The 19,314-nt window shown below is 44.0% G+C and overlaps 1 protein-coding gene across 6 annotated transcripts in view; it reads right to left on the reverse strand.

The window, feature by feature from the left end:
- The window catches only part of MYRIP (myosin VIIA and Rab interacting protein), a 406,340-nt gene that overhangs the window by 81,566 nt on the left and 305,460 nt on the right, over positions 1–19,314 (reverse strand). For all 6 annotated transcript variants that reach the window (XM_064589763.1, XM_064589754.1, XM_064589758.1 and 3 more), the window contains exons 4-5: positions 15,710–15,846; positions 3,274–3,354 (exon numbers count right to left, since the gene is read on the reverse strand). In XM_064589763.1, the coding sequence (XP_064445833.1) occupies positions 3,274–3,354; positions 15,710–15,846 (218 nt within the window). The remainder of the gene's footprint in view (positions 1–3,273; positions 3,355–15,709; positions 15,847–19,314) is intronic.

Below are 19,314 nucleotides of genomic sequence, written 5' to 3' on the forward strand. Positions count from 1 at the left end.
AGCATGAGAGGGGGGAGGGGCAGAGGGAGAAGCAGACTCCCCGCCGAGCAGGGAGCCCGATGTAGGACTCGATCCCGGGACTCCAGGATCATGACCTGAGCCGAAGGCAGTCGCTTAACCGACTGAGCCACCCAGGCGCCCCCAACCAACGTATTTTTCTCACAAGTCCTTGCTAGCTCTGTGAGGCTCCCAGTGACGCCCCGATGGAGCAGCCAAGTCCACGCTCTCCTGTGCTTCCCAGGCTACGGGGTGAGCAGGCACTTATGCTAAGAGGCTTGCAGGAGGGCCTGTGGTGGGGATCATTCCCCAGTGCCACAGATCCCTGGCCAGGAAGGGCCTGGAGCCATAACCCAGAGGCTCTGGATGCTACATTCATGACTTCTGGATGAGGGTGAAGTGGGGCACTGAAGATGTTTTGGCTGAAAGTGAAGGTTCAGGTTGGTGCCGCAGAGGGAATGACTGGCAGGGGTGTGGAGGAAGGAGAAGAAGGTGAGGCAGAATGACCGAAGCTCAGAGGACCCGCAGACAATGGGATGGTCAGTTTTATGCATCATCCTGGCTGGGCTGTCGTACCCAGTGATTTACTCAAACACGAATCTAGGTGTTGTTATGAAAGTATTTTGTGGATATGGGTAACACCTACGATAGCTGACTTTAAGTAAAGGAGATTGCCCTTGAGGTAATGCAGGAGGACCTCAAGTACACAGTTGAGAGAAAAGGCCTTACGAGCAAAAACTGAGGTTTCCCAGAAAAGAAAGCCTGTCTCAAGACTGAAACATTGGCTTCTGCCTGAGTCTTCTGCCTGCTGACCTACCCTATAGACTTTGGGCTTGCCAAGTCTCACAATTATGGGAGCCAAGTCCCTAAAATAAAATAAATCTCACACAAATAAATCTTTGCGTGTGTGTGTGTGTGTGTGTATGTGTGTCCCCTGTTGGTTCTGCTTCTCTGGAGAATTCTGGTAGATACGGATGGTCACTGAAGGTAATATCAATACAGGGGAATTGTGGGCAGGAGGCACTCAGGTGACAGGGGTCAGAATAGAAAGAGAAAGACAGAATTGGAGAAAGAGCTGATAGGAGCTTGGGTGACTGGGTCGAAGTAGGGGAGGAGGGAGGCTGAGGGAAAGGGAACTCTTGCCAGGGGACCTAGGTGGCTGAGGAGCTTGATTAGGATGTGCTGAGGTTAGGATCCCTATAGGATCTACAGGGCTTGATGATCAAGTTTTAGAGATCTGAGTCTAGAACTCTGGGCTGAAATCAGTGCTGGGCATTTCAGCTTCAGCAGTGAATGGAGGTGCATGGAGCCCACAGGAGTGTGTCGTACCGTGGGGAGAGTTCTAGGTGGCAAGGATGAAGGAGGATGGGACCTTCTTGCGAAGGCACCCAAAGGAGAGAACAGAGAGCATGCGGAGGAGCTATAGGGCCCCAGGAGCAGGTGACTCAGGAGGCTCTCAAGGTACAGCACTCCACCTGAAATGGTGGAGAAGGTTTTATTTGAAACCAGAAATTTGTTTTGCTTTTAACTTCTACTCTGAGGGGACTATAATATTGGTATAAAGAGGTAGAAGTGAATCAGTACATGATACATTCTTTTTTTTTTTTTTTTAGATTTTATTTATTTATTTGACAGAGAGAGAGCTAGCGAGAGCAGGAACACAAGCAGGGGGCAGTGGGAGAAGGAGAGGCAGGCTTCCCTCGGAGCAGGGAGCCCCATGCGGAGCTCGATCCCAGGACGCTGGGATCATGACCTGAGCTGAAGGCAGACGCTTAACGACTGAGCCTCCCAGGCGCCCCTGATACATTCTTTTTTTTTTTTAAATTTTTATTTATTTATTTATTTATTTATTTATTTATTTATTTATTATTATAATAAATTTAATAATAATTTTGAAAATAATTAAGCCCAGTAATTGTAAAACATGTAATAGAGATGAAATATAAGTGACACTGGAACATTTTTTTGAGGCTAACTCAAAACAGAATGAGAGGACATAAATCCATTATTGTATTTATTTAAAAGTAATAACAATGAAAGATAAGTTTGTTTTGGAAACACAAATTCTGAGAACTGTAAAATCATATCCTAAGAAATTACTGTGTATTTTCATTTTCACCTTTCTTAGTTTTGCGATCAATTAAACTGGTAAATCGTATTTCTTTTTTTTTTTTTATTTTATTCTTATGTTAATCCCCATACATTACATCATTAGTTTTAGATGAAGTGTTCCATGATTCATTGTTTGTGCACAACACCCAGTGCTCCATGCAGAATGTGCCCTCCTCAATACCCACCACCAGGCTAACTATTTATTTATTTTTATTCTTATGTTAATCCCCATACATTACATCATTAGTTTTAGATGAAGTGTTCCATGATTCATTGTTTGTGCATAACACCTAGTGCTCCATGCAGAATGTGCCCTCCTCAATACCCACCACCAGGCTAACCCATCCTCCCACCCCCCTCCCCTCCAGAACCCTGTTTGTTTTTCAGAGTCCATCGTCTCTCATGGTTCGTCTACCCCTCCGATTTCCCCCGCTTCATTCTTCCCCTCCCGCTACCTTCTTCTTCTTTTTTTTTTCTCAACATATATTGCATTATTTGTTTCAGAGGTACAGATCTGAGATTCAACATTCTTGCACAATTCACAGCGCTTACCAGAGCACATACACCTCCCCAGTGTCTATCACCCAGTCACCCCATCCCTCCCACCCCACCCCCCACTCCAGCAACCCTCAGTTTGTTTCCTACAATTAAGAATTCCTCATATCAGTGAGATCATATGATACATGTCTTTCTCTGTTTGACTTATTTCACTCAACATAATACCCTCCAGTTCCATCCACGTCGTTGCAGATGGCAAGATCTCATTCCTTTTGATGGCTGCATAATATTCCATTGTATATATATATACCACATCTTCTTTATGATACATTCTTTATATGAATATTTTAATATGAACTACACAAGTGTATTCATTATCATATTTCAACTCCAGAAGATGGAGTTGGAACTGGAGCTCACCAGGTGATATAAAGTATCCAGGGGTTGGGTAGCGAATGCACTGCTCTCGGCCACACCTTGGCTATAATCACCAATTCTGATGATGGATTCACACGAGAAGCAATAACAAGAAGACCCCTGGAGACTCCCACCCAGTAACAAGTGGTTGTGTCTAGCGGTTACATTGCAACTGGGAGACCCCGAGTTTCTGAAGGTGTTTCTATTCCTCCAACTTCCCACTAGCTGCAAACTTTTAAGCACACTTACCTTCTGACTGTCTATAAAATGTTGAATCACTGCCCGAAATACTTCCTTCATTCTCCAGGTTTGCCTCGAAAAAGTTTCCTCCTAAAGGGAGGGAGGGAGTGAAAGAGAGAATGAGATTATCACAAGTCCCCAGTGAGCACTGGTGCACGGTCACAGCCCTGGCAGACCACCACGACCCACTCTGATGAAGTCAACTTTGCAGATATTTAGAGAATCACTGGGTTCCACAATAATGTTTCAGCTTTTGATCAGTCACCTTTTTATTCTCACAGTGATTCCTGGTGTAACATTGCTGCCTCCCTCAACTTTCTTCCAATACCTTCTCTGGAGGCAATGGGGAGTCAAAGAGAGAAGAATGGATTGAAGCCAGAGAGATGTAAGGTCGTCACTTCCTGGACCTGCAAAGTACTAGCTGTGTGACCTGGAGCACGTTACTTAACCTCTCTGACACTTGGCTTCCTTACTAGAAAGAGAGAAAGAACAAGAGCTTGTGATGCTGTGGGTTTGGTCTTTAGTTGCCGTCTATGGCACTGACCCAAACAGTTGCTTTTAGCTATTGATTTAACTGTCACAATTCTCTTCCATAGAATGGAGTTCATGTGAAACAAGCCCAGAGTGAGACAAGGTCAACCCATGGTGTTTGATCTTTTAAGGCCTCTCCTTTGGTCTTCTTTGAATCGAACGCACAACCCTAATCTTAATTCCAGTCTGGGAAGAGCAGTTGGCTAACCCCTTTTTAAAGCCCTTTTTCAAGTTGGGGATTTTTTTTTTTATTATATTTTTTCACGTGTTCATTCATCAAATGAGATCTCTGCAGATGGGGATGATGGATGGTTTTAAAGTCACTGTATTGTATTCCCCGTACCCAAGATAGCACCGAGACGGCAGGTGGCTCAAGGAAAATGTATTGAATTGGATGTTGATGGAAAACACTTTTTGATAGAACCAAGAAAATAAATATGGGTCTATGTGCCTCAGCTCAAAAGGGGGCAAATGCCATCAATGCTATGTCAAACTAGGCAATAGGCCTTCAATACATAAAATACATCCTGTGCTTCCTTGGATGGGCTTCCTTGGATGGGAACCCCAGGGGTAACTGCTGTAGGTATCTGAGGCAGGTTTAGTAGATGGCTACCTTTATGAAATAGGCCATTAGTGTGTAGCCTGTCATGGCAACTCAGTCTGACCGTATACCATTCTCTGTGTTTGTGTTTTTTGACCAGGCTTTCACTTATTCTAGCTCTGTGACCCTGAGCCAGTGGCTTTGTCTTTCTGAGTCTCAGTTTCCTCACTTACTTTTTTTTAAATTTTATTTTATTATGTTATGTTAGTCACCATACAATACATCATTAGTTTTTGATGTGGTGATCCTCACTTATTATATAAGGCTTTAAGAGAAGTCATCTCTGCAGACCCCAAGCTATAGTTCCAAGTGCAAATATTTCCCTTTAGTGTGGCTACATCCAACATTCATTCATCCATCCAGCAAAGAGTCTATGAGCACCTACTAGGTGCCTGGCTCTGGGCTGGGTGTTAGGGTATATTGATGACCAAAGCCAGAAATCCTCCCTGCTCTGATTGGGTGCTTCATAGTCCAGTGAACGTGTCTAGCAGGGACAGTGAGTAACCAGCCAGAGGGGTGTGGGGAGGTGGGAGAGTGTCTGGGGGCAGAGCAGACAGCTTGCACAGGACAGGCTATGGGGACAGCAGGTGCATCTGAGGACCTAAACGAGAGGCAGTGTGGCTGGGCTTGGAGATCCAGACCACTCAGGTCATGGTGACCATATCATGTTTTGATCTTTATTCCAACAGCTATGTAAAGCCAGTAAAGCTTCTATGGAGGTGATCTGGTCAGATTTGTGCTTCCAAAAGTGCACTCTGGCTGCTGTGGGGAGAACAGCTCAGTGAGGGGAGTGAGGAAGGGCAGGAAGCAGAAGCCCTGAGCACAGCATGCTCTCTGGAGTGTGCCTGCCACCAACTGGGAGGAGCACCAAGGCAGGGCAGGAAGTGGGGGAATGTGCAGAAATGGTTTAGGAAACACAGAGACTCAGGCATGTTTACCAATCAATAGGAAGGAACCAGTTAAAAGAGAGGCTGGCTCAGCAAGAGGGAAGGGATGTGTGACCTTGAGACCTTCCTGGAAGGTGACAGGATCCAGTGCAGGGGTGCATAGTGTCTGCCCTGTGAAGAACGAGGTGAGGTCCTCTGCAGAGACAATGGGGGAGGGTGGAGGGGAGTATGAGGAGAGAGAAGATCTGCAAATGTCACTGGGAGACTGAGCTGCCCAGAGGACAAGCTCTGGTTCTGCATGATTTTAAATCTTCTGGGACACCACTTCTCCCTGTTTCTCTTGAAATTCACAGGTGGGAGCTTCAGTGCTATTTGGGAATGGCACAAAGCGGTTGAACTGTTCTGGAAAGCATGACGTGGCAGTCAGATGACATCGTCATGTCTTTCATGAGTTCGAAGAACCTCTGATGTCACAGGGCTCAGCATTTTCAAAACCCATGTTTGTCAGTCAAATCCCAGATGAAAGATGCAATAGGCCCTTTCAGGAATCATGTCAAAAATAGATATAGAGTGTTCATGAATAAAAGCAGGGTTTATTTCTCCCATTTTATTTATTTAATACTAAATGAAAGCATATGCTATTTATCCAACTGCCTGGAGATTAAGTATATTAATAATGACCACTTTTATCTTTTCGTGTAGCGCTTCTTTCTAGGGTCACCGTTAAAAATGTCATGCTGAGTCTACTGGATGTACCATGTGAGCACGAGTTACCATTGGACACTTTATTTTTTAAAAATGTACTTACTTATCTGACTTCTCCACTGGAATATTGGCTCTCAGATGGAAGGGCCTTGCTTGTCTTGTCAATCTTAAACCAGATGGGCACATAGTAGGTGTTCAATAAATGCTTACTGAATGTTTATTGAAGTAATGAATACAACTTAGATTTACCTGATGGAACTAATGGGTCTCCTTTCAGGCCTCGCCTACCCTGTCACCCGATATGGGGTGCAGGAGGAGTAAGCCTAGCTTGGGAGGGCCAGAAGGACAGATGGCAGTGCAGGGCATGCACACAATGGCTGGCCCAGAAGATTCTGTGAACTCAATGAATTTTCAAAGGACTGAGTGTGTTAAGGCAAATTACGCTGGTCCAGGGGGTGAAGATGTTTCATAGGTACAAGGGGTTCTACTTCAAGAGTTCGGGAGCAGAGCACGTGCCTTGCATGCTGTAGATGCTGTGTATTATGTTCTGACAACCAAAATTCTGCAAACAAGTACCCTTAGCCGGAGTTGAAGATGGAGCCATCTTATTCAGAATACTACTGCACCAATTATGGTCAGGTGCTAGCTGGGGTTCTCCTTCTTGGCTGTGCCTTGAAATAACCCACAGAAATACCTGTACTGGGCCCACCTCCACAGATTCAGAAGTAAGTGGCTGAGCATGGCAGGTGATTCTGGGCACTGGGTTTTTTTTTTTAAAGCCCCCTAGATGTTTTGCAACGATGTGGATGGAACTAGAGGGTATTATGCTAGTGAAATAAGTCAGAGAAAGACAATTATCATATGATCTCACTCTTATGTGAAATTTAAGAAACAAGACAGAGAATCATAGGGGAAGAGAGGCAAAAATGAAACAAGGCAAAACTAGAGAGGGAGACAGACCACAAGAGACTCTTAATCATAGGAAACAAACTGAGAGTTGCTGGAGGGGAGGGGAGTGGGGGGATAGGGTGGCTGGGTGGTGGGCTTTGGGGAGGGTATGTGTTGTAATGAGCACTGGTATTATAGAAGACTGATGAATCACAGAGCTGTATCCCTGAAACCAATAATACATTATATGTTAATTAATTGAATTTAAATTTAAAAAAATGCTAAGTATATGACAACTTATTTATTTTTATTTATTTTTTAGTTAGTTTGCTGTCTATTCTTTCTTTTTTTAAAATTTTATTATGTTATGTTAGTCACCATACAATACATCATTAGTTTTTGATGTGGTGATCCACGATCCATTGTTTTCATATAACACCCAGTGCTCCATGCAGTACGTGCCCTCCTTAATACCCATCACCGGGCTAACCAATCCCCCCACCCCCCTCCCCTCTAAAACCCTGTTTGTTTCTCAGAGTCCATAGTCTCTCATGGTTCATCTCTCCCTCCAATTCCCCCTTTCATTTTTCCCTTCCTTCTCCTAGTGTCCTCCATGCTATTCCTTATGTTCCACAAATAAGTGAAACCATATGATAATTGACATTCTCTGCTTGACGTATTTCACTTAGCATAATCTCCTCCAGTCCCATCCATGTTGATGTAAAAGTTGGGTATTCATCCTTTCTGATGGCTGAGTAATATTCCATTGTATATATGGACCACATCTTCTTTATCCATTCATCTGTTGAAGGGCATCTCGGCTCTTTCCACAGTTTGGCTATTGCGGACATTGCTGCTATGAACATTGGGGTGCATATGGCCCTTCTTTTCATTACATCTGTGTCTTTGGGGTAAATACCCAGGAGTGCAATTGCTGGGTCGTGGGTAGCTCTATTTTTAATTTTTTGAGGAACCTCCACACTGTTTTCCAAAGTGGCTGTAGCAACTTGCATTCCCACCAACAGTGTAAGAGGATTCCCCTTTCTCCACAACCTCTCCAACATTTGTTGTTTCTTTCCCTGTCCATTTTTGCCATTCTAACTGGTGTAAGGTGGTATCTCAGTGTGTTTTTTTTTTTTTAAAGATTTTATTTATTTATTTGAGAGAGAGAGAATGAGAGACAGAGAGCACGAGAGGGAAGAGGGCAGAGGGAGAAGCAGACCCCCTGCCGAGCAGGGAGCCCGATGCGGGACTCGATCCCGGGACTCCAGGATCATGACCTGAGCCGAAGGCAGTCGCTTAACCAACTGAGCCACCCAGGCGCCCTCTCAGTGTGGTTTTGATTTGGATTTCCCTGATGGCTAATGATGATGAACATTTTTTCATGTGTCTGTTAGCCATTTGTATGTCTTCTTCAGAGAACTGTCTTTTCATATCTTCTGCCCACTTTTTGACTTGATTATTTGTTTTTTGGGTATTGAGTTTGAGAAGTTCTTTATAGATCTTGGATACCAGCCCTTTATCTGTAGTGTCATTTGCAAATATCTTCTCCCATTCCGTGGGTTGCCTCTTTGTTTTGTTGACTGTTTCCTTTGCTGTGCAGAAGCTTTTTATCTTGATGAAGTCCCAAAAGTTCATTTTTGCTTTTGTTTCACTTGCTTTTGGAGATGTATCTTGAAAGAAGTTGCTGTGGCCGATGTCAAAGAGGTTACTGCCTATGTTCTCCTTTAGGATTTTGATGGATTCCTGTTTCACATTGAGGTCTTTCACCCACTTTGAGTTTATCTTTGTGAATGGTGTTAGAGAATGGTCGAGCTTCATTCTCCTGCATGTGGCTGTCCAATTTTCCCAGCACCATTTATTGAAGATACTGTCTTTTTTCCATTGCGTGTTTTTTCCTGCTTTGTCAAAGATTATTTGACCATAGAGTTGAGGGTCCATATCTGGGTTCTCTATTCTGTTCCATTGGTCTATATGTCTGTTTTTGTGCCAGTACCATGCTGTCTTGGTGATCACAGCTTTGTAATATAGCTTAAAATCGGGCACGTGATGCCCCCAGCTTTGTTTTTCTTTTTCAACATCTCCTTGGCGATTCGGGGTCTTTTCTGATTCCATACAAATTTTAGGATTGTTTGTTCCAGCACTTTGAAAAATGTCATTGGAATTTTGATCGGGATGGCATTGAAGGTATAGATTGCTCTGGGTAGCATAGACATTTTAACAATGTTTATTCTTTCGATCCATGAGCATGGAATATTTTTCCATCTTTTTGTGTCTTCTTCAATTTCTTTCATGAGTGTTTTGTAGTTCCTAGAGTATAGATCCTTTACCTCTTTGGTTAGGTTTATTCTGAGGTATCTTATGGGTTTTGGTGCTATTGTAAATGGAATCGTTTCTTTAATTTCTCTTTCAACAGTTGCGTTGTTAGTGTATAAGAAAGCAACTGATTTCTGTGCATTGATTTTGTATCCTGCCACATTACTGAATTGCTGGATGAGTTCTAGTAATTTGGGGGTGGAGTCTTTTGGGTTTTCCACATAAAGTATCATGTCGTCTGCGAAAAGAGAGAGTTGGACTTCTTCTTTGCCAATTTGAATACCTTTTGTTTCTTTTTGTTGTCTGATTGCTGTTGCTAGGACTTCTAGTACTATGTTGAACAACAGTGGTGAGAGTGGGCACCCTTGACGTGTTCCTGATCTTAAGGGAAAGGCTCTCAGCTTTTCCCCATTGAGGATGATATTCGCTGTGGGTTTTTCATAGATGGATTTTATGAGCTTGAGGAATGTTCCCTCTATCCCTATACTCTGGAGAGTTTTAATCAGGAAAGGATGTTGTATTTTGTCAAATGCTTTTTCTGCATCAATTGAGAGGACCATATAGTTCTTCTCCCTCCTCTTATTAATGTGTTCTATCACATTGATTGATTTGCGAATGTTGAACCACCCTTGCATCCCAGGGATAAATCCCACTTGGTCATGGTGGATGATCCTTTTAATGTATTGTTGGATCCTCTTAGCTAGGATTTTGTTGAGGATTTTGGAATCCATATTCATCAGGGATATCGGTCTGAAATTCTCCTTTTTGATGGGGTCTTTGCTTGGTTTGGGGATTAAGGTAATGCTGGCCTCATAGAATGAGTTTGGAAGTTTTCCTTCTGTTTCTATTTTTTGAAACAGCTTCAGTAGAATAGGTATTATTTCTTCTTTGAATATTTGGTAGAATTCCCCAGGGAATCCATCAGGCCCTGGACTCTTGTTTTTTGGGAGGTTTTTGATCACTGCTTCAATCTCATTACTGGTTATTGGCCTATTCAGGTTGTCAATTTCTTCCTGTTTCAGTCTTGGCAGCTTATAGGTTTCCAGGAAGGCCTCCATTTCATCCAGATTGCTCAGTTTATTGGCATATAGTTGTTGATAATAATTTCTAATAATTGTTTCTATTTCCTTGGTGTTAGTCATGATCTCTCCCCTTTCATTCATAATTTTATTAATTTGGGTCCTTTCTCTTTTCTTTTGGATAAGTCTGGCCAGTGGTTTATCAATCTTATTAATTCTTTCAGAGAACCAACTTCTAGTTTCGTTGATCTGATCTACTGTGTTTCTGGTTTCTAATTCATTGATTTCTGCTCTAATTTTAATTATTTCTCTTCTAATTTGTGGCTTAGGCATTGTTTGCTGCTTTTTCTCTAGTTCTTTAAGGTGTAGAGTTAGTTGGTGAATTCGGGATTTTTCTATTTTTTTGAGTGAGGCTTGGATGGCTATGTATTTCTGCCTTAGGACCGCCTTTGCAGTATCCCATAGGTTTTGGACCGATGTGTTTTCATTCTCATTGATTTCCATGAATTGTTTAAGTTCTTCTTTGATTTCCTGGTTGACTCAAACATTCTTGAGCAGAGTGGTCTTTAGCTTCCAAGTGTTTGAATTTCTGCCAGTTTTTTTCTTGTGATTGAGTTCCAGTTTTAGAGCATTGTGGTCTGAGAAAATGCAGGGAATAATTTCAATCTTTTGGTATCGGTTGAGACCTGATTTGTGACCCAGTATGTGGTCTATCCTGGAGAAAGTTCCATGTGGGCTCGAGAAGAATGAGTATTCTGTTGTTTTAGGGTGGAATGTTCCGTAAATATCTATGAGGTCCATCTGGTCCAATGTATCATTCAAAGCTCTTGTTTCCTTGTTGATTTTCTGCTTAGATGATCTGTCCATTGCTGAGAGTGGAGTATTGAGGTCTCCTACAATTAACGTATTGTTATCAGTATGACTCTTTATTTTGGTTAACAGTTGGCTTATGTAGATGACTGCTCCCATGTTGGGGGCATAGATATTTACAATTGTTAGATCTTCTTGTTGGATAGACCCTTTAAGAATGATATAGTGTCCTTCTGTGTCTCTAATTACAGACTTTAGTTTAAAATCTAATTTGTCTGATATAAGAACTGCTACCCCAGCTTTCTTTTGAGGTCCGCTGGCATGGAAGATGGATCTCCATCCCTTCACTTTCAGTCTGGATGTGACTTTAGGTTCAAAATGAGTCTCTTGTAGGCAGCATATGGATGGGTCCTGTCTTTTTATCCAATCTGCAGCCCTGTGCCGTTTTATGGGAGTGTTTAGGCCATTCACGTTGAGAGTGATTATTGAAAGATGTGAATTAATTGTCATCATGTTGCCTGTGAAGATGTTGTTTTCATAGATTGTCCCTGTAAATTTCTCTTGTATATCACTCTTGGGGTCTTTCTCCTTTTATAGAACTCCCCTTAATATTTCTTGCAGGGCTGGCTTAGTGGTCACATACTCTTTCAGTTTCTGCCGGTCATGGAAGTTCTGCATCTCTCCATCCATTCTAAATGAAAGCCTTGCCGGATAAAGTATTCTTGGCTGCATGTTCTTCTCATTTAGTACCCTGAGTATGTCTTGCCAGGCCTTTCTGGCTTGCCAGGTCTCTGTGGATAGATTTGACGTTATTCTGATGTTCCTCCCTCTGTACGTAAGGAATCTCTTCCCCCTAACTGCCCTTAAGATGGTTTCCTTGGTTCTAAGATTTGCAAGTTTTACTGTTACATGCCGGGGTGTTGGCCTGTTTTCCTTCATCTTGGGAGAGGTCCTCTCTGCCTCTAGGATGCGAATGTTTGTTTCATTCCCCAGATTAGGGAAGTTCTCAGCTATGATTTGCTCAAATACATCTTCTAGTCCTCTCTTTCTCTCCACTCCCTCCAGGATTCCAATTATTCTGACATTGGAATGCTTCATGGTGTCACTTACTTCTCTGATTCTATTTTCATGGATTCTGAGTTGTTTTTCCCTGGCCTCCTCTTTTCCCTTTTTATCTATTATATTGTCTCCCAGGTCGCTTATTCTCTCTTCTGCCTCAGTTACCCTAGCTGTTAGATTATCTAGGTTGGATTGGATCTCATTGATAGCATTTTTAAGTTCTGCCAATTCAGCTTTCATTTCTGCCCTTAGAGACTCTATGTTGTCATTAATTGATTTCTCCATTCTAGCCATTGTCTTCACAATTGCTAGCCTGAATTCCATCTCCGACATCTTGGTTATATCTGCAACCATTTGTAAATCTGCAGCATAAGTCATAATCTCTGAGTCTTTTCTATTTTGGGGACTCCTCCTCCTAGTCATTCTGTTGATAGGTGTTTGAGAGAATGTATAGAGTCCAAATTATTGACCAGAACCCAAGCAAGATGCACCTGTTTTCTTGGTACCTTAGGGTTGCTGGCCTCTTGTTTTCCCAGCCTGTCTTCTGCGGGAGGGGCCTGCCACACTGTTACTCAGGCAACCCCTTTTGGGTGGAGTTGCCCTGCCCCCCTGTGGCGGGGGATGGGCCCAACGGGAATCAGTTTTGGGGGCTTTTGTTCTCTGGTGCCTTTCCCTGGCGGCTTTCCGCATCTCTTCCACGAGTCAGAGCAGAAGAGACCGTTTCCAACCCTCTGCCTCAGAGCAGAGAGACCACAGTCTGTTCTTCAGTGAGCTCTCCAGGCTACACCGTCTCCGTTTCTGTCCGTGCTGCTATAAACTGCAGCGTCCTGGGTTGTGCACCCCTCTGCAGCGATCCCAGTCCTGCCTCCAGGTCGGGGCACGTCTCTGTCCTTTGTGCTTCTAAAACCACCAGCTGCCCCCAGATCGCACGCGGGATCCTGCCGCTCTGGGTTTCCGCCCTGGGGGCTGCCCTAAAGTCCTTTCCTTGCTGCTACAGGTCTGTGAGTCTGTGCCCGTCCCCAGCACGCGAGGTTGTCGCTCACCGGTGGTGTAGGATCCCCACGGCCAGGCACCTTCCTGCTGCCATTTATCCTCTGATATCTGCCCGCGGAATCAGGGCTCCCTGCTTCGTACCTCGAAACCAACTGCCTGCGATATTCTGTTTGTAGAGATCCAGATCTTACATCTCAGGCTGGTTTCGTGGGTGCTCAGAGTGGTCTGGTAGATATCCAGCTCAATTCCGGGGACCAGTTGAAATAGGGTCCCCTACTCCTCCGCTATCTTTCCCCCCCCATGACAACTTGTTTAAATAAAAAAATAAAGGAAAGGGAAGGATGGAGTAGAGCTAAATAGTTTCTATGTATCACTGGAGTTAAATTATTAGAAAAAAGTAAAGCCCCCTAGGTGATTCTGATGTACAGTCAGGATTGAGGATGGCAGGTGACAATGATTTGAGGGTGTTGGGTGACAGGTGGGAGCTAATGTTAAGGGCTCCCCAGTCATGTGACATAACCGGAAGGCCACTTATGCCCTGGGGGATTTGCCCATACTTATGGTGTAACTAAAATTTCTAGGCGGTGTGTAGAATAAATCTCATTGTTTTATGACCATGGCTTAACAGCTTTGAATATTATCCCACAGACTGTTCCCTGTCCGCTTGTCTTCACTTTTATCAAAAGGAAATCTTAGTTTAAATGGATACTAACCATATTAAAGCAATGGATTCTAATACTTCAGTGAAGGGTCTTGGTACCCAAAGAATGCTTTTAAGATCAAACAAGTGCCATATGGAGGACATAGGCTGTGCCAGGTGTGGAGCCACGCTTTGGGAATGCAGAGGGGACGGGGCTACTGCTCTTGCAGCTTGTATACCTTGTAAACTGTCCCCTGAATGCAACATGGTAAGAGCCGTACCGAGGCCCGGATGAAAGAAGCATTGAATCACAGTGGGCCCAGAACCCAAATCTGCTTCTACTGGGGCAGACAGTTATCCTCAGTAGATGGTTTTCCTTGGAACATGACACTTGAAAATTTCAGAGCCCTGAGCTGGCCCCCATGGGGCTCCCGTCCGCCTGATCCACCTGTGGGGCCTGAGGGAGACAGGGGAGGAGATCAGAGTTGTGCTCTGCTCTGTAGGATTCCTGGCAGGTTTGCTTTTCCCCTCCTCTTGCATGAGGCAGTAGAGAACACCTGTGAGGTCTGAATTTGGTGACACATAAGAGGGTACATGAAGCAGACCTGGAGCTCTACGCAAGAGGAAAGAAAGGATGGGATACAAACAAGTGAGCCAATAATATTCTGGAACTTCCTTGAGATAGTTCTTTGGGTTGAAAAACTACTGTTAACAGGATTACTTCTAAGCTTTCTTTCTTGCTTGCTTGCTTGCTTGCTTCCTTCCTTCCTTTCTTTCTTTCTTTTTGCCTCCATTCCTGGAGAAAAAAGTTTTTACAGAAATCAGCAAAGAGAAGATAAACATAATCTGTGGAAACCTTCAGCACTGCTCTCTTAGCTTAGGCTTCCTGAATAGTTTGAAAGATAGAGTCTAACAACCCACCACAAAAGGCCCTAATGATTCTCTGTGTTTAATGCTTCCATCCTGTTTCCCCCCTGTCTCAGTGGCTGGCATATTTTTAGATAAGACACAGCCAAAGACTTTATTGAGAATACAACAATGTAAAATAATGACAGTGAAAAAGCTCCAAATGAGACGGATGAGATCTTTTTTCCTTCCCTCTTTCTTGTGGATAAATAGCATTTACCTGTGTCAGCAAAGAGACGGAAAAAATCTGCCTTTAGACAGAAAAAAAAAAAGCCAGCCTTTTTTTAGAGGCCAGGTTGTTCATATTCTGACAATGATTTCTTTCTACTGGCTAGTCTAATAGAACTAAAGAAGATAATTTCTCATTCTAATTACATTGGTTGTCTAAAGTGTGTGAAAACAGCAAAGGCAGAATTCATCCTCCCACCTTCTTGGGAGAGAAGCACATACTTCCCCGACTCTCCCATTACATCAAGTTCTGGGCCTGGTGTGAGTAGAGTTTGGGACTAGGAGGGAAGGGGGGTGGGGGGCACACCCTCTGAGGGCAGGCCTAGTCTACGTGGTCAAACAGAGGACTTTCCAATGTTTTGATCCTTAGGGGGAGATGATCAAGAATCTTTGATTTCTAGGGGTCTACAATGAAAATGTCCACAGTATGCCGAAATACGTTAGTCTTCTTCTTTTTTTTTTTTAAAGATTTTATTTATTTATTTGAGACAGAGAGAATGAGAGAGAGAGAGCACATGAGAGGGGGGAGGGTCAGAGGGAGAAGCAGACTCCCTGCCGAGCAGGGAGCCTGATGCGGGACTCGATCCCGGGACTCCGGGATCATGACCTGAGCCGAAGGCAGTCGCTTAACCAACTGAGCCACCCAGGCGCCCTACGTTAGTCTTCTTAATGCACCCAACAGCCCAGCTGGGGATGTTGGCCCTGGATGACTCAACAGAATCTTTGGTATTTGTCCTCCTATTCCTGCTCCTCATTGGAGCCAGGTATTTAAGCAACTTTCTCTGTCCCAGTTGAGGGCGCCCAGTATCTGGCGCCCCCCCAGCCCCACAAAGACATCCAGAGCAGCAGGCCGCCAGCGTACCTAGAATATCGAAGCATGCCCCACTCTCCAGCCGGTGTTTCCTGTACAGGTTCTTCAAGACCTTGGCACTGCCAAAGCGTTTGAAGCGGGTCTTCACATTACTGTAGAACCATTCCAGAGACTGGGTCCTCAGAAGCCTGAGGGAAACACAGAGTTAGAAAACAAAATTAGAAATAAAAACTGGAATTATTAACTGGTGGATGGCAAAAGTTGCCACCATGCTTTGCAGCTCCTTCCATCAACATGTGGAGCTTCTTTTTCAGCTTCTTGAATCCAGGCTGGCGTGTGACTTGCTTGGACCACAGAGGCCGGTAGGCATGACGCCATGGGAGTCTTGAGCCTTGCCGCTCCCTCTCTTGCAGCTCTTAGAAGTCCTGCACCTCGTTACCACGTGATGAAGCCCAAGCTGGCTTGTGGGGTGCCGAGGGACACTTGGCCCAAGCACCCCTTTCACCTCAGCCAGTGACCAGCCAACCCCACAAAAGGTGAGCGAGGGCAGAGGTGACAGGGATGAGGCGAGTGACAAGGGCGGTAGCAGCTAGGATGACAGCAGTGAGGACAAGGCCCAGGCCACCTGGACAAAGAGATATTCAGCAGGGATGTAGATTCAGAACATGACACTGACTCTGGTGCTGAGAACACAGGCCAGCCTGTGGCAGTGACAACGATTCAGACAGTGGCAGGGAAGGGGTGGCCAGCAGAGCCAGTCACAGGGCCAGTCCCATCCCCCGCGGCAGCGAGCGCTCAGCCCAGGATGGGGGCAGTGACATCACAGCTTCCAGTTCCAGCAACAGTGACCCAGTCCCAGGGCCTTCGGGGCTGGCGCAGGCACGATTACCACGCACAGATTTAAATGCACTTTTCCAATGGTCTATTTGTGAGCCCTTTGCTCTGTTCCTCCCCTCCTCCAAACCTTCACTGTTATTAAAGACAGTCTCTCTTTCGACAAACAATCGCCTGCCAATTAACCGGGGGTGCACGAGTGGCCGGAAGTAAGGCCAGCAGAGCAAGCACTCACCTGAGTCCATCCAAAGAGCAAGCAGAGGAGTGCTTGCCATTTAAAGCCACTAACGGATACACCTACTTAACAGCAGGCTCTGTATTTGATACTCGTACTGCATTAACAACACCTCCTAAAACAACAACAACAACAAAACACCTCTAATTCAGCTTGGGGACGTATAAAGCGCGAGAGAGACATGGGCTCTAGGACAAGATTCTCCAGCCACTTATTCATTCAGCTGGAAGCACTGAGGGAAAGCAGTTTCTTGCTCAGTGGTGGGATGGTCAAGACAGATTACTGCCAGGATGCTTCTCTTTTTGGCTCAATTAGCTAATTTCTAAATCCCATTTTAAGAATAGCTCTTGTTGTTACTTTTATTATGAATGTGATAACGCATTCTCATTTTAGAGAATTCAGAAAGGTAAAATGAATATAAAGGCCTCTCCCTCCCCAGATGCCAGTGACATGTGAGAAGAAAGCCAAAGGGAAAAGTCTACACAAATGAAGAATGGGGGTGAGAGCAGAACAAGATTTTGACATATTTCTGGAAAATTGGAAGTGGGTGATAGCATAAGGATCAGAGAGAACGCCGTCCTCCAGATAGGCATTGGAGCTGGGCCTCCCAGACCGAGAGGTCCAATTTGCAGCTGGGTGGTACCAAGAGCAGGACTAGTTATGACACAGAATTCAGAAAGCTGATTTAATGGTTGTGTAGGCAACGGGGAGACCTCTTGGTCCCTATCCCAATTCCCAATCAATTGGACAACTGGCCCAAGGATGCTTTGTCCTTAGGTCAAAAAACAGAAAATAGTCCTCTAATAAAATTGAACAACCTACTTGGAGAAGACTGGGACTTGAAAACAGGGGTTATACCTGCAGTGAAACCCTCCTTCTGCAGCCCTGGGGGAGCCCCCACTCACCTGCCCACCAGATCCTATTCATCGACCCTAGGGCCAGGCCTGCCAGATGCCTACCTGGTTAATAAACTTGGAGTTGTCAGTCAGCACACCCACCCCCTTTTCACAGGAGAGGTCTCCTGGGAATACTAACCTACCCATGTGAGTCACCTTTATTAACTAGCGAAGTCCTTTGTTAAAAAATATGAATAGATAACCAGGGATCACTAGATATTTGAAACAATCAAATGGCGTGGGAAAGAGGGACCCAGATAAACTAAGAGCAAACTTTTAAAAAGGGAAATGAAGGTAATCTAGGGTAATGAAAATAACTTTAAAAATTCTAATAAATAACAGTGATTTGAAAAGACATTGCATCCCACCCACATAACTAGACTAGGTGATGTGAAAAGTAAGTAATCAGAAGACAGTGGTTTCTGGGACGCAGAACATATGATTGGTGAAAGAAATGTCATAGGAGGTCTAAAAGTTAAAATCAATATAAATTTTCCAGAATGCAGAGGAAGAAGTAAAAAAGATGGGACATAGCAGAGGAAGAGACATGAGGATGAATTCAGTGGGCTCAGCATCTAACAGGATTCCAGGAAGGGGGGAGAGGAAAGAAAAAAAAATCAAACATAACAGAAGAATATGGCCCCAAGCTAAGAAAGGCAAAAGTCTTTAGGGTTAAAAGAGTCTACCAGCAGCAAAGCAGAATAAATTGATTACAACACAAAGTACAGCAGACAAACCCACTTAGATACATCTTCATGAAGATTCAGACCTTCCAAAAGGAGGCTTCCAGGCAGAAAAAAAGGGTATTTTTGCAAATGAACAAAAACAATAATGACATTAAACATTTAAATCGGTAACACCGAATGCTAGAAGACAGTGGAGCATGGGTTTTCTAAGCCCAGAGAAGAAATGGCCTGACCTCAGAATTCTATGCTCAGCCAAACTATCATCAGATAAGGGCCAAATAAAGATACTTTCAGACATGTAAGGTCTCAGCAAGTTGATGTGCTTTCTGGGAAGAAAAATTGTTAAGGTATACTCTAGGGGAGCTAAAAACCAGCCAAGAAAGAGGAAAGCATGGGACTCTAGAAAGAGGTAGTTAGTCCAGGGGTGCGAAGGACAGAAGTCTCAGGTGCCAACTGCACCGCAGGTCTGAAAGACATGGGTAGAGGTACACAGAGGCCATTCAATGAGCACAGGATTAAGAAGCTAAACAAATGAAGAGAGACAGTGAAGAAGGAGCCACACCCTTCTTTTGTCAGTAAGAATAAGGAAAGATGATTAGAAGCCCCAGGAAAAACAAAAACACAACTAAAAAGCAGCTCTAGAAAGTGATGGTCCAAACAGGAAGCCAATTAAAAGCTGTTAAGATCTTGTCAACTAATGAAGCAGAGGAGAGGTGAATGGCCCATTCTTCTTCAGGTGGCCCAGGTTCATGGGCAAGAATTACATTTCCTTCGCTCTATGGACTTCACTGCAAGACTCTGGTCTATAGCAAATGATATATATTATGTTATATATATATAATATATACATTATAATTTTATACATAAAATTAAAATGCCATTTACTTTCCACACCCTATTTACAGACAAAGCATGAAAGGTCCTCACTGTCAAGACATCTGCACTTTTTGCTGATAGCAAAACCAAGTCACCAGCTAGCCTGGCAGAAGCCTGGATGCAGAGAAA

This window comes from Mirounga angustirostris, unplaced genomic scaffold (genome assembly GCF_029215605.1).
Source record: "Mirounga angustirostris isolate CCGP_5_RB_7025 unplaced genomic scaffold, mMirAng1.0.hap1 SCAF_1, whole genome shotgun sequence".
In the NCBI taxonomy this organism is placed as follows: domain Eukaryota; kingdom Metazoa; phylum Chordata; class Mammalia; order Carnivora; family Phocidae; genus Mirounga; species Mirounga angustirostris.